This window comes from Paralichthys olivaceus, chromosome 5 (genome assembly GCF_024713975.1).
Source record: "Paralichthys olivaceus isolate ysfri-2021 chromosome 5, ASM2471397v2, whole genome shotgun sequence".
In the NCBI taxonomy this organism is placed as follows: Eukaryota; Metazoa; Chordata; class Actinopteri; order Pleuronectiformes; family Paralichthyidae; genus Paralichthys; species Paralichthys olivaceus.
In genome coordinates, this window is record NC_091097.1 from 13313466 (window position 1) to 13328551 (window position 15086).

At 41.9% G+C, this 15086-nt stretch overlaps 2 protein-coding genes across 2 annotated transcripts in view; both read right to left on the reverse strand.

Annotated features, from left to right (window-relative positions):
- Window positions 1-69: 69 nt before the first annotated feature.
- On the reverse strand, window positions 70-4432 carry LOC109638676 (cytochrome P450 2K1-like). Its single transcript, XM_069524412.1, has 9 exons — window positions 4013-4432; window positions 3288-3450; window positions 3044-3193; window positions 2794-2954; window positions 1955-2134; window positions 1723-1864; window positions 1005-1189; window positions 744-885; window positions 70-644 (listed from the first exon to the last, which is right to left on the reverse strand). Exons 1-9 carry the CDS (start codon window positions 4220-4222, stop codon window positions 457-459), a joined length of 1521 nt encoding a protein of 506 aa, XP_069380513.1. The 5' UTR covers window positions 4223-4432; the 3' UTR covers window positions 70-456.
- Window positions 4433-5484: 1052 nt separating this feature from the next.
- Window positions 5485-15086, reverse strand: part of abca3b (ATP-binding cassette, sub-family A (ABC1), member 3b) — a 28837-nt gene continuing 19235 nt past the window's right edge. The window contains exons 19-31 of the mRNA XM_020101810.2: window positions 14745-15051; window positions 14384-14657; window positions 13440-13644; window positions 13066-13285; window positions 11965-12123; window positions 11236-11408; window positions 10251-10385; window positions 9949-10143; window positions 9670-9857; window positions 9410-9580; window positions 8667-8863; window positions 8429-8502; window positions 5485-7728 (exon numbers count right to left, since the gene is read on the reverse strand). Coding sequence (XP_019957369.1) covers window positions 7597-7728; window positions 8429-8502; window positions 8667-8863; window positions 9410-9580; window positions 9670-9857; window positions 9949-10143; window positions 10251-10385; window positions 11236-11408; window positions 11965-12123; window positions 13066-13285; window positions 13440-13644; window positions 14384-14657; window positions 14745-15051 — 2430 coding nt within the window. The 3' untranslated portion in view covers window positions 5485-7596. The remainder of the gene's footprint in view (window positions 7729-8428; window positions 8503-8666; window positions 8864-9409; window positions 9581-9669; window positions 9858-9948; window positions 10144-10250; window positions 10386-11235; window positions 11409-11964; window positions 12124-13065; window positions 13286-13439; window positions 13645-14383; window positions 14658-14744; window positions 15052-15086) is intronic.

Genomic DNA, 15086 nt, shown 5'->3' on the forward strand with positions numbered 1-15086 from the left:
TGACTTATTCACTCAACGCATGAGAAAAAAACTTTTTTGTCAGCTGATAAAATCATTATTTAAAAGCAGTTTAAACTCAATTTCCCCTTTATTTATTTGTTAACATCAAAACATTATGACAGAACAAGTCTATCTTTATTTCGATTTATATTATGCAGGAGGAGAAAGACATAGGCACTAAAATAAAAAATCAATTCAAATAACTGAAAGCAGGAATACACTCATGTCATCCCTTACTATAAAAGACTAAATACATTTAATTTATATCAACCTGTTCAAACTAACATCAACAAATTCTATATATATAAAAAAAAAAAATAGGCTAGTCTGTGCGCCCATATTTAATTAGTTCATTATCTTGTCAGGTAAGTTCTGTCTCCTGATGCTGATCTGAATTTATTTACAACTCTTGATCTTGAGGATTTGAATAGCATGAAAAGAAAGAAAAGAAATCCCTCACAGGCGACTGGCTGCACACAGCTCATGAGGTAAAGGGCTGAGGATGAAGCCCACAGCCGGCGTCAGATCCAGTTCATCTTCCGTAACGCCTGGTGGAGGAGTGAAGCGAAAGCGTTGAAGGAGGGAGGCGAAGAAGATGAAGAGCTCCATCTTTGCCAGACTCTCTCCGAGGCACACTCTGCGACCTGGAAGAACAGCGAGCGAGTTGCAAATAATCACGTGTTGAAGTGTAAATTAGTTCTGATCGATGAAGGAACATAAAACGTGTGAAGAAGCTGCTATACCTGCAGAAAAGGGCATGAAGGCGTCTCTCTTGATGAATTTACCCTCTCTGTCCAGGAAGTGAGAAGGGTTGAAAGTGTGTGGCGTCTCCCATTCGCTCTTGTCAGTCAGGACAGAAGTAAGAAGAGGAAACACAACAGTCCCCTGTAATGACACGAGAAAAAAACCTGTAAAGCCTAAAAATGAAGGCATTTCCAAGTGTTCAGAGGTGGAAGACCCAACAAACACAAATGTATATGTATTGACCTGAGTGAGGGACTGACCGCTTTAATAAAGTAGCCCTGGAAGGTGATGTCTCGGCTGGTTTTGTGAGGAATGGCCATGGGGACAATGTTGGCCAGTCTCTGCGTCTCATGGATGACGGCGTCTGTGTACGGCAGGTTCTTCCTGTCCTCCACTCGAACCTGACGGCCTCCGATCACCCTGCTCAGCTCCTCCTGCACCTGGTCTGTTATCACAAGAAGAGTAACAACAAAGCATGTTTGAACACCATCCTGAAGACTGATCAAATAAAGCTGCAGCCTCTCCAAAGAAGGCATGCTGCAAGTTAACAGTTAGCTAATCTGGTTAATCAGACACAAATTCATTTTAGCATTCCATCTCTTGAATCAACTGTTCTTTAACAGGATGTTCTTTAACAGGATGTTCTTTAAAAGATCCATCCTGTTTCCAGCCAAACCCAGCCAGGAGCAGCTTAAACTTGGCTTATTCACTCATGTTTCACATATTCTGCTTCTTGTGTTTCCCCCCTGTCCTTTACTGTGTCATAAAGAAGATATTTCTTTTACTTAGTGTTAAAATAAAGCCACCACAGAAAAACTCTTAAAACACAATTCAAATTTGAAGTAGATGTCTTTAGACAACACAAAAAAAACAAGAATTCCGATTACCAGGATGGTTTAACACACAAATAAGTTCAGGTTTGTAACTAAAAGGCTTTTCAAGGCACCCACAGGTAAAGTCATACATACTCCATCTTACCCTGTATATGTGGATATTTGGCCATAAGCAGCAAACCCCATTTGAGTGTACTTGCAGAGGTGTCGGTGCCAGCAGAAAACAAGTTTGTAATGGTAAAAAATAAGTTTTGCTCATTGTAGTGAGTGTCCATAACACAAGAGTCCTGAGAGAAAGAAAAGCCACATATTATAAAATATTCATGAGCACAATCTTATTATTGTCTGCTGAAAAATATGACACATTGCTGTCCTACCTCTTCTTTCTGTTTCCGAACTATGAAACAGTCCACGAGCCCCCTGCAGGAGTTTGTGTTCAGGGTCTCTCTCAGTTGCTTGATTAACACATTAACATCCCTGATGGTCGATTTGACATTATTTAATATGAGCTGCCGGTTTTTTATCCAACTGACCAACCTGGGAAACATGTTGTAAAGCTGGGACACAACAGTAGAAAGATGGTTTAAGAAAATCAGTTCTGGTTTGTAAAACATATTGAACAACATTTGTTCCAGAGTGTGAAGCTCAGGAAAGAACTAGAATGGAAGTCAGTGGAGCAATTACACCAAGGTGTCCCATTTAAATTCAATCAAGCTGCACCACATAACACACGCTCATAGACAAATAAGCCTGTATTTTTCTTTTATGAATTATATCTTGGGAAATTGGTGAAAACGTAAAAAACGAAATTTAAAAAATGTATTTGCCCTCAAATTTAAGCGGTTCTTTCTTGGCCCACCAACTGTCCTTTTATCAATTTTTAATAAAATCGTCTGTGGCGTTCAACATTTTCATTGATTTCTCAGAATAATGCTTGGATCCTGAAACAATCAGGCATGTTTAGTGGACTGATATTCATCACCCAATTTAAAATCCAGATCTAGTGAATTTAAACATGGTTTAATTGAGTGACTGTTGGGCCTTAGTTTTCCCAAAGCAACTATAAACTGATGCTATAAGTTACTTGTATCCTACACAATTTAAGAAAAATCATGTGCTAATGTTTCAACTCACACACAAGATCAAATCTGTCTCACTGCGGACGAACACATTCCCTTTAAACAGAACTGATTTAAACAACAAGCACGAGGTTTACCTGGATTGAAGCGGTGCCTGAGTATTGTATGCTTTCACCCGTTCTTCTCACCAAGTCTTGAAACCGAGGGTCATTATATTCAAATCTGCTCCCGAACACGATGGAGGAGATGATGTTGGACGTCGCATAATATAATGGATTTGTTGTATTTAATGGTTTCCCTACCAAAGACAGGAAGTAAAAATAATCTACACCACTTGTTGTTTTTGCACATGAGAACATTTTGTCAGGTTTTACATCAACTCAATACCTTTGTGCTCCTCAAACATCTGGATCAGGAACCGACACTCCTCCACGATTTTATCCTCAATTACTCTCTTGCCCATCCCGAAGTCTCTGAGGGTGGAGAGGGCGAAACGTCTCATCTCTTTCCACGACTCTCCGTTTGAAAAAATGATTCCTTTTAAATTAAAACAAACATACGGTCATCCATAATTTCTAGCAATTTTACTTTTGTGCCTATGATGAAAAATATTACAACGTGTTGATCTTACCATGACCTTGATTAATCTCATAAAAAATAGGAGAGATGTGTCGGTCTCCAAACTCCTCTGAGAAGTTGACCAGAGCCTCTCTGACCGCCTTGTATCCTGCCAGCACCACCACTTTATTGGGTCCAAAGTAAACGGTGAACACTGAGCCGTATTTCTCTGAAAGCTGAAATAACACAACATGAAGTTGCACACAGATGACCTGTGTCTGTCGGATAACTGTAGGATGTGGATGTTGCCTGAATAATGAGATGACCTGTACATATAAGGTGCTGTTTGCCTTATATATTATCAACAACACTGTGACACACCATAGCTTCCTTTGAGAGCTTCCTTTTTGCTTTTTTTTTTGTCTACAATACTGATTCAAATGTTAGAAGAAACTGTATATTTCCCCATTTCTACAAAATAAAGCATTGTAAATGAAGATGTTTCTATGACTTGATAAATATCAAGCCAACACCAAATATAATCTGCTTATGAAGCTAAATTCCAAATTTAGCTGATATTAAAAAACTTTTTTTACCACAAATAAATTCAGCTGGGAACTGACACCAACTTTCTTTAGTCCTTTTCTTTACCACCTACAGGTAAAAACACCAACGCTTCATCTTGTTTGGTAAAACACAATGAAAAGTGAAACACAGTCACACATGTCAGAAAAACACAAGCTCGTGTATTAAAGCCAACATGTATGAATGGATGAGTCGGATCAGGCCGCAGCTCACCTCACACAGGGTCCTGTAGGGTCTCTTGAGATCCAGCTGCAACATGTTGCCAAGCAGGGGCAGAGGCCTCGGCCCCGGGGGACCCTTCCCCGCTCCATCCGAGCTGAAGCTGCTGGACACGAGGCAGAGGACGAGGAGCACAACAACAGCCCCCAGCAGAGCGGTGGGGCTGGAGACGAGGGAGAAAACAGAGTCATCCACAACAGCCATGGCTCCTGCTGCTGTTCTCTTCTCTGTGTGTGACGATCAACGATGCTCTGTGCTCATGAACCTGAAATACCCTCTGAGGGTTACTCCTCCAGCTCCTCCTCTCCACCTCCTCACTTCCGAGGCCGTGTTGAGCTTCTGCCTGACGTCATGGCGCGCGTGCCAACTGTGACATGAACGCGCATTCTCCCCCCTGGCCAGCGGGACTTGAGCATGCTCTGTTAAACAACAACAACAACAACAACTCAGGGCCTCTGAGGAGGTCAAGGGTCTTCAGAGACCCACAACATCATTGACATGTTGTTAATCTTCAACCACAAAATTAATTTACATTCTCAGATTGTTTGATTTAAATTAAAGCAAACAGAGAGAAACTGGATCTAGAACAAATGAGCTTCAAATTGTGAGAAGTCAGTGTTTTCTATTGTCTAACTTCAGTAGTGTTCATGTGCAACTCTAAAGACTTCTGAGGAATGAGCAATGAAAATATTGCCAAAATTTTGCTGCTGGGCCAAAGCAGGGGGCCACATTCTTTCTTGATCTACTGTGTACTCAGAGAGTGTGTGTGTGTGTGTGTGTGTGTGTGTGTGTGTGTGGATAATCCTCTGAAAGTAATTTCACCCCTCACCCAAGAGGCCTCTTCACGTCTAACGTGACATGTGGGAGGTTTCAGGTAGTTAACCTCTGTGGGTCTTTATACCCGTGTGCACAGGAACAACTGCCTGAGGATCAATGACACCTGAGAATCGTCACAGATATATTCTACAAGTCCTCAAGCATTTCAAGCTGGTACTGCTGTTGATAGTCAGTGTCATCAACTGTGACCTCCAACAAGGAGGTCACATTTGACTGATTTGATATAAATGAGTCAGTTAGAAAAGCTGCAAAATAATTTGACATCGATCCACACATGGCCAGTTCTGATGTTGATTGGGATATTATTGTCGATACAACAAAAAGAGAATGAACAGTATTATTGTCTTGGAGTTGAAACAGAGCTAGTTAAGTTAAAGAGTTTCTACATGTTTACAACAGTGACAGAAGTGGTGGATTTGTGGCTGCGTCTGACCTAGAAGCATTAAGCTTTACCGCTGTTCACACTCAGTTGTCATGTTTCACCTTTGGACTCTGCTTTTGTGAGGTTATTCTTGCAGCAACAAGGTGGAGCACAGACAAGTCTTTCCACTCGTCTCCTGGTGGAATGTGTGCAGAGAACAGATTCAGCGAAGTCTACGCTGGTGGAAGAACGAGACCTGACACGGATGTTTGCTTCCATGTGCGTAGAGCATTATTTAATTTAAAAAGAATAGCGACACAAATACAGTTGACAAGGTAAGTTCCATGGTACAGTACAGTACACAATTACACTGATGTAAATTCCCCTTTTAAATATGACACACTGTATTTCAGCACTCAATTCTTATAGTATCAGCAGTTCAAACATTCCCATGTTCCTATAACCACGTATCCGAATGTGCAGTTGATTCAAGTCATACAGTGTAAGGAAACAATGAATTGTGCAGATACACACAAACAAAACATGAAAATATGAAGATGTTCAAACCTTCTAAGACCAATAAGCCACAAATCAGTGTCTTCCTGGAATGTCAGTCTCTTATTTTTATTTTCTACACACATCTGACAGTGACATGAAGAAAGTGCCGTAAATCATACAGAGTTGGTGACAAAACTGATCAACGTCGAGTGCTTCTTGCTTTTGTGAAAGACGCGAAAAAATACATTCATCTGACTGACGGACGGCAAGCAGGAAGTAAAAATAATGTTTCTCATCATTACATGCGAAAAATCATAAGAAGCCTATGGAATAGAACACACGTTTTCCAGGTTCTTTAAAGTACCAACTAGGCTGTGGGATGAAAGAGCAACAAACACTGCGCTGATTCTTCTTCCTCAGGACAAGGCGTCTGTTTGTGTGCAGGGGACTGTGTTTGCCTTTACCACCCATACAACTGTTCATCCTTTTTATTGCATTTCCTAAAGGAGCAGCTACACGCTAAATGTGACACAGCAGTAAAGTTTGTCCACTGCACAGGGACAATCTCTTGGTTCTCTTATCGTAGCACTGGTTTACTTTAGTCTGGATGAATTCAGGAATAATTTGTTGTCATTCTCTCGCTTCCTCACACACATACACACATATATTTACACAGGTTTACCATGTGGAATGCATAGCTGCGGGAAAAAAAAGAAATACATGTTCAAAAACACCCCAAAGGTCGTTGCAGTCTTTGCTCTTCTTGGTCCAAAGCGATCACATGCAGTCTGATACAACTTGAGGTCTATTCCTGCTGTTTTACTGCAACAGCATCGCGTGCGTCATAAAGCGATTTTCTCTCCAAATAGCTTCTGCATAAATTCTAATGGCTGCGACATAAACTGATGCTGTAACTTGTTTGGCAGCAAAAACAGAATCATTGGTTCATAAGAGGCATATTATATGTACTCAGACGGGAGTAAACGTACTCCTCTGCAGAAAGGACGGTCTTCCAGTGTTCTTCTTCATCATCTTCATCATCATCTTCATCATCATCATGATAATCATCATCATGCGCTCGGTAAGTCGTATTTTATGCATGCATTCATTAATGAGCCAAAAAAACAGTCTTTAAAAGAGTAGCCGTTCTTCTTTGTTCTGAATGACTAACTGGCTTTAGTACCATGAAAACACCACATTATTTACATTGTTTTATATTGAGCAATAAAAAGAAGCAAACCCTCATTAGTTAGATAAGGCGTAATGGTGTGCAACATTTTCATAAACTATCAAATAAGAGTGGTTCACTCTCTCATGGTGACTGACGATCACCAAAACAATAACGCTCGAAGTCTCTGAAACTAAATCATAATAAATCATAAATAACAAAAAGACAAGCTGTACGTACAGACACACACACACACACCTTGTCACACACAATTAAGAGTAGTGGTCGTTTCTAATGAGTGGTGTCAATGACCTTTGACCTCACTAAAAGGTGCATTAGAGTTCATCACTTGGAATAAACAACATCCCCATTTCCTACTTTCCCATCACACAACAACAAGGACGGCATGAGTGAGCCAACAAATACACCAGCAGGATACAGTAGTAGAAATGCTGAAGTTAGGGACGGGCCCAGTGTGTGTGTGTGTATGCGTGTGTATGTGTGTGTGTGTGTGTGTGTGTGTGTGTGTTTACGTGTTTGTGTAAGTGTTGTTGGGCAAAGTAAAAATGGAGCAGGAGATAAATCGTGCTCTGCTCCAGCCTGTTTACACAACTGCTATGTAACTGTAAATCCATACACACACGCGCACACACACACACACACACACACACACTGAGTAAAATGGACGATGGATGGACGGACTCCTCACTCCACCTACTTCTTCCCGCTCTCTATGCAGTGCTGGAACTGGGCAAAGCTGAGGAACACCTGCTCCAGTGATATCTGGCTCACGCAGTAATCGTCAATGCTGTATTTCTCTTTGGCTGCCTCCAAAGTGCCAAACACCTGAGAGGGAGCAGAGGACAAGGAGGGGGAGAACGTGAAAAAGTGTGATGTGAATATATCTCCTGGGTGAAATGAAACAATGAGAAAAAAAACTGTGAATATAAAATGATGTAGCTCCAGTTCCATGCACGTCTCTTTCTTTTCAAGATGTTTTGAGCATTTTGGAGAATGTAACATGATCACATGAAACTGCGATTAGTGTAAAGCCCCTTCTCCACTGGTCAAAAATCCCACTAGAAAAGATATTACTGGCAATAAACTCCCAGATCAAATGACTCTGCAGTAGACAAGGCTTTGAATCGGCTCTGGTAATGATTGGCAGTGATGGAAACGTGACACCCGGGTAAACAGGCTAACAAAGAGGGGAGAGAGCGCCGCATTAGGGACGTTGAGCGTGAAGAATCGAGAGAGAAAAAAAAGGGAGAGGCAAAGTGCTCTGCTGGTAACGGGAAAGGAAGAAAGGAGTAAATCTGTGTTGTGTTTTTTTCTCCTGTTTCAGTTTTACAAATCCTCATTCTCAGCTCATCAAAGTAAAACGTGCTGAGGTGGACTTGGTGAAATACGAAGGAGAGAAAATTGAAAGTTTGCTATATATTGTTTTGTCCACTAGAGGGAGATCAGACACAGCACAAGTGCAGGGATGGATTTTTCTCAGTTTCAACTTTGTTGAAAAATAATATTTGCAGATCTGTGACAGTACCTGGGCCCAGGTTAGTGTCTTGTCAGTCAAATGGTAGTGTACCATCCCCTGGTGTGAATCCTTTAGTTGACTTCCTGCCGTGGGAGGAAATTCAAATGTTTAGATATTAACCATTATTGATGTAGTGCAGAGAAAAGAAAACAAATCCCTAAAACATAAGTTATAATTTGTTATTTTTCTATTTGAATCAAAAATGATATTCTTATGAACATTTCAAATGTAACACTGTGTCTCTGACCTGGAAAGGTGCTTTCAATGAAGTCTTTAAACAGATGCAGGTCACTGTCTTCCAGCTCAGCCTCCACGTGCACTTTAGCCAGCAGAGTGTAGCCACTGCCGAACTTGCTCTTAAGGTGTTGGGGACTCCCGAGACATTTCATCTGGCCATTGACCATCACTGCCAGCCTGGTGCACAGGGCCTCGCACTCCTCCATACTGGTGAGGGGACAGTTTGAGTTTCATAAATGAGGATGTAGCAATATAACGTCGTTTAACTGGTAATCAGGGGTGAAGGAAAATGTTTTAAATAAATAAATCACATTTTTAAAAATACTTAATAACACAAAAGTATAGTCATAAAGTATAGAGGTTGTATCAAAGTGAAGAACTTGCAAAAATAAGGCAGTGATAAGTTTATATTTTATTTTATTACTGGATTATTGTCTACCATTGTATGTGGTGGAAGTAATTTGAAGTAATTATATAATGTGTCCTTTTATCAATAATAATGCTTTTTTTAGCTCGTATGTTTTTTATTTAAATATTAACAGAGTAACTAGTGATTACAGCTAAATTCAGAGGTGCATAAAATATAGTTTTTCCTTCTGAAATGTAATAAAGTTGAGATAAAAAAAATGCAGAAAATAAGAATACTTGAGTAAAACGCACAAACAAAATTCTACTTAAATACAGTACCTGGGTAACTTTACGTTATTAAGTTCATCCACTCCTGAACCAAATACAATACAATGGAAATCTCACCTATGAGAAGTGATGACTATGGCTTTGCCAGACTCTCGTGTGCGTGTAACAGAATCCCACAGCAGCCTCCTCGCCACAGGGTCCATCCCAGTCGAGGGTTCGTCCAGGAAGATGACCGGAGGCCCACCGATCAGAGCCATGCCCGCACTCAGCTTCCGCTTGTTACCACCACTGGATGTTGATGGTGAGATGGTATTTTACACACACAGCATGAAGCCTTATCCACATGAGTACCGTGTGGCACAAAACACATGACTCACCTGAAGCTGCGGACCAGTTTATCAGCGTGAGGCTCCAGCAGCAGTGACCTAAGGACGTTCTCCACACAGCCGGACACATACTTCTCTGGTATGCCTCTGAGCCTAGCATACATACTCAGAGTTTCTCTCCCTGTCATGTGGTCCAACACAGCGTCAAACTGGGGACAGTAACCGATGCGCTGCTGCACCTGCAATACAGAGATAAATATTTACTTTCAAATATCTGCACTTTGAAAGCAACACTTTGGACTGAGTGAATTTAAACCCCTCTTCTCACACCTTTTTAATGTCCCTCAAAACGCTGTATCCATCAATGTAAGCGTCCCCGGAGGTTACGCTCTCATCACCCGTCAGCATCTTAAAGGTCGTGGTCTTCCCTGCTCCATTGAAGCCCAGGAGGCCAAAACACTCGCCTTTTCCAACAGCCAGAGACAGCCGGTCCACAGCCAGAAGATTTGCCCCGCTGCTGTACACCTGAGAGGAAGAGATAACCACCTTGTCATATCTCAGGGAGTCACATGCATCCATAGTAAAGCCTTTTTCAGCCCGTTTCAACACAGAGGCACGTCTGTGCTACGTACCTTGCTGAGCTCCTGCAGAACAAGGGGGCTGCCGACCATAGACTCTATTATCGGCTGGCACTCCAGGACCCTCTTCCTTTCATCGGCCACATCTCTGTCCTCTGGAAGGAGCGCTGCATCCTCTATTAGAGGTAACTGATGCACAAAAACACACACACATAAGTAAGATGAAAATGTGCGTTGAAAAATAAGACATTGTGTTTTCCCTCTAAGCCTCCGTCTTATGAGAAAAGGGGCTTTCAGATGATGTTCCACATCTTTCAGCATCATTAGCATGTGTCCACAATCTTGCAATATTTAAATAGACAGCCACTGAGAGAGTGCACACCTCCTCCAACAGTCTCCTTTTGAACCACATTTCAGTTCACTAGGTATAGATTTTTTATTGCATTAGCACCAAATTGAACACACTCATAAATAAAAGACACCTAAACATGCCAGATTTTTAAAGAGGGATCTTCGCCCTGATCCATCCACCCCAAAATTGAATGGGTTCTTTCCTGACTCAAACCACATCCTTCCAACAAATACGTATTTCGTAGTCCTGCTTACTAACAAAGATGAAGAATACATGAACTCTTTGGAGCAGGTAACAATGGACAATAGTACATATAAATATAGAGTAGCGTACAGGGGGTAGACTCATGAAGGAGATTAGACACTATTAGTTCAACTACACAACAAGTGGAGACTATGAAAGTTAATCTTCAACCTTATAACCTGGAAATATGATTTAAAATGTATTTTTCATGCAGTGTTTTTTAGTTGATTTAATCATATCTGCATGACCAGACACTATTCACTTTGTGGTTCTACAATTACTACTCAGTTTTTTCAGGGATGATGCTTTGCTCAGTGTGAATGTAATCATTCACACCTTGAAAATATCCCAGGAGACATCCAACACTGCAGGCTGTTGTTAAAACCTTCAGAGGAATAATCTAACACACACAAACTCTGTGCAGTGTTCCCACGATTCACCTACCTGTTTGCGTCGTCTGCACAGGGAGGTGACAATTCTCCAGAGAGTGCGGACAAACTGCAGCTCGATGACAAACAGCAGAATAATGAAGACCACTCCCTGAATTGAAAAGGCCACAAGGAAGCGTCCCACACCAGGCTCCGACATGGAGAATACGTTTGTCTGGTATGTGATGTCTAAAACCAGAGGAAACAACAAGTTATGTCAAATAGATTACGAGCATGATCATACAGAATCTATGCGGTAATACAACTAAAATACAACAATCTTGGTGGAGAATTTATCATAAAAATACAATTTTCAGTTTAAACTGTGTGTAGGGTTTTAGTTTACAGTGTTTTTGTCCAATGTTTCTGTTTTATTTGTTTATTTCACAAGACTGACTTGTTTATTGTCAACTATTGTGAACTTACAGCAGAAAATGAGGCTTGTGAAGGTGTGGAGACAAACAATCCAAGTGAAAATAAAGATTGAAATCGATTTGCTCCAGTTCTGCTCGATTTGGGATAAAACAGGCAAAAATCTAAAGTAAGTTCCTTATTTATTTAAGATATATTGATAATTCAATCGTTACTATAAAAATAAACCACTATTATCCTTTTAATAACTTTGCACCTAGTTGCCACCCACATCATTACTCATCATTATTATTACATCTATATCACATGTATCATAATTCATCACAAACAATGGTTTTGTTATTATCTGAGGAAACATAAAGACGGTACTTACTAAAGTGCTTGCAGATTGCCTGGCTGAGAGGGCTGGACGTACAAAGAGACATGAATTCGTAGTTCTGGTAGAACTGGCAGAAGGACATTCCGAGGCAGTAGTTTGGAAAGATCAGGAACACCTTATCCAATAAGCGTGACAGGTCCTGCAGCTTCAGCTCTGGAGAATTCATGATCGAGAAATCAGCAGGAATGATCAGGAATAATTCTTTTCTTCTTTTTTTTTTTCCACTTTTTTAAACTGTGGAGTCAGATGTCTCCTCATTGTCATTTCAAAAATTCAACTTCTCTCCACACAGGCCTCGAGAACATGATCCATCACTGGCTTCCCATCCACATATACTGCATGTTGTATTTGAGGAGGGAAACCGTGTAGTTTCACGTTCCACTTGAGATACTTTTACAACCCATAAATCCACCATAAGTATATGTAGTCGATTTTTAATGGAAATAACATTTAAAAAAGTGACGGTCCTATTTAATTTGAGGGCTAAAAATTTAAACATTCACAACATTAGCGGTGCGACCTACAGAGTATTGATTATAGATTATAATGATTATATATTATGAGTTGTCCGTATATGCGAGGTTTATTTATAGTGCATCTTTGAGCACTTTCTTAGATAGTCACCCCAAGACAGTGTAGCTTAGTTAGCTTTGTTTAACTTGAGTTTTTAAGAGCTCCACTAATGCGTCACAGAGGAAATAAATTCCTGATGCGTTAACGACTTCAAAGTGCCTCTCACTGTTTTACTGCTTTTTTACTGCAGAAGAGGACTGAGGGCCAAATAATCTTTCAAGCCGCCAACAATTACTCTTATCACAGCACAGGCAGGAGCTCAATCAAAGTCTGAATTATCGTAGCAGCCGGAGAAAATCATTCAGACCAATTTTAGAGTTTGAGGGAACCTGTGACTGACAGGAGAAAAGAAGAACTGGCTGCACCTGAGAAGATATTTGGACAAAGTACAGAATAATCAGGATTTTCTTTTTTTGACTCAATCTGATTAACAGCTGTCTGAAAAGGTGACGGTGTGTCCACTATGGCAATGACACACTTTGTCAATGTCTACCTATGATGGAAAGCAGTGTCTCCTCTCACCTGGGATGGTCATGATGATGACAGCCAGGAACGTGGCCGTGCCAGAGATCACGTTGAAGATGGTCAGGCGAGTGTAGGCAGTGGCAGCAGTGGAGAAGAAAAAGCTGAGTAGGTACATAAGAGGCACCACAGCCCAGCCGTAGAGTAACAGTAACAGCAACACATCGACCAGATGGTTATCCTCCACGAAGGCCTTGACTCCAAACGCCCGGAATACCACCTGAAGACCACAGAACAAGTCAAGACATGAGCGAGAACAATTCAAGCATCAGTTCTATGCAGACTGTATTTTTAACCTGGACAAATCTCACCGGGCTCTAACTAGTCAGTCTCAGTAAACTAATACCTGCAAGTCATCAGGTGTCAAAACTCACCAACATGAGAAGACAGGGCAGCAGGAAGTTGATCAGGTCCCACAGCAGCGCCGAAAACCAGAAGTTTGACAGGTAGACGCCGCTGACCTGCTGCACGTGCTTGGACTTAAGGGCGGACTCTGTGACGAGCAGAAGGGCGAAGGTGCTGGAGAGGGAGGCCATGCCGTACATCAGGTTGATGGCGATGGCAAAGCTGGTCTTACCCCTACAGGAGGAAAGAAAAGTAGACGGTTAGGACTGAGAAGAAAGGAGGAGGTGGAAACAGGTTGATGATCAACAGAGTGACTGAAATTCATGGAGTGAATCTATCCTTGTCTGGACATACTGTATGTTGAAACTCTCTCTCCTTGCTCTTTTCTCCACACACCTAGTTAATATCATTCTGTTGCAAATGTTATAAAGGGGTTGCATGTATATATATAAGGTCTTCCCAACATGCCACTCGTGGACAGTCCCTGTGGCGTACAGTCTACGCTAAAGAAATAGCATGTCTCAGAGGGCGTAATATAAAGTTTTGGCTTTTAAAAGCAACAATGGCTGAAACTCTTAGCAAGTGTCATCACCAACCTTTTCCTGCGAGAAACCATGTTCGACAGCAGAGAAAGAAACTAGAATATCACGCGGAGGTATGCAGAGAGCGCTTACCTCTGCCAAGGCCCAAGAGTCTCAATTCAACCAAGCTGCACACCATTTAACAGACTTAGACAACAGTTCCCTAAATGTGCCACATTTTTAAAATCAATTTCCTTGAATTATTCCCTGGGGTAAATGTTGAGAGAGAAAGGGGAAAAACAATTCCTGAATCAGCCCCCTGATCCACACCAAAATGTAATGAGTTTGTCCCTGACACATCCTTCCTCCAAATTACGTAGCAATCCCTTAAAGGGCATAACCTACTGGGTGGAGGTAATAAGTTCATGATATCACCACACCCCTGTACTCACTCTGTCAGCTGACTCCAGGCGATCTCCGACAGGTTGCGTGGCATGGGGTAATTTCCTGTCTCAATGGAAGCATTTGGCCCTGCTACAAGTTTAAACAGAGCATTGTCCACCATCATGAGAGCCGTGGCAGGTGTGTGGTAGCCCTCATTGTTGAAGTAGGCCGTTGCTTCAGTAAACTGGCTGCTGCTGCCACGGAAGGCAGCACCAACCACACAGCGCTCATTAAAGCTGCCGCCCTCCTCCTCTGCCTGGGTCAGGATGTAATCAGTGAAGTCTGAAGGGAGCGGAACAGAAAGAGGACATCTGGTCAGTAAACACTCAACTGAGCAGTCGAGGCATGTGTGGTTCTCGCTGTGCTCACCAGTGATGTTGATGAGTTGGCCTAGCTGGTCGGGGAGCTGTGAAGTGTATGTGTTTGCCAGAGCAGAAGCCAGGGGACTCGCCCCGGGCTGCAGGGCCAAAGGGACCCTGGTGGGACCGTAGCGGCTGAGTGCCAGCCTCAGCTGAGGGGCATTCTGGTGACTGGGGAAAGTGCGTGCCACAACTAAGGCCAGGACAGTGAAGACCAAAGGAACCAGGAACTGAGCCACCATCACCTTCCAGTTTCTCCAGCTGTACAACGCCCTCTTCAGGAACATGGCATAGAACTGTTGCATGTGGAGTCTGACCTGGTGGGGGAGTGAAATGTGAGCAATTTGAATGA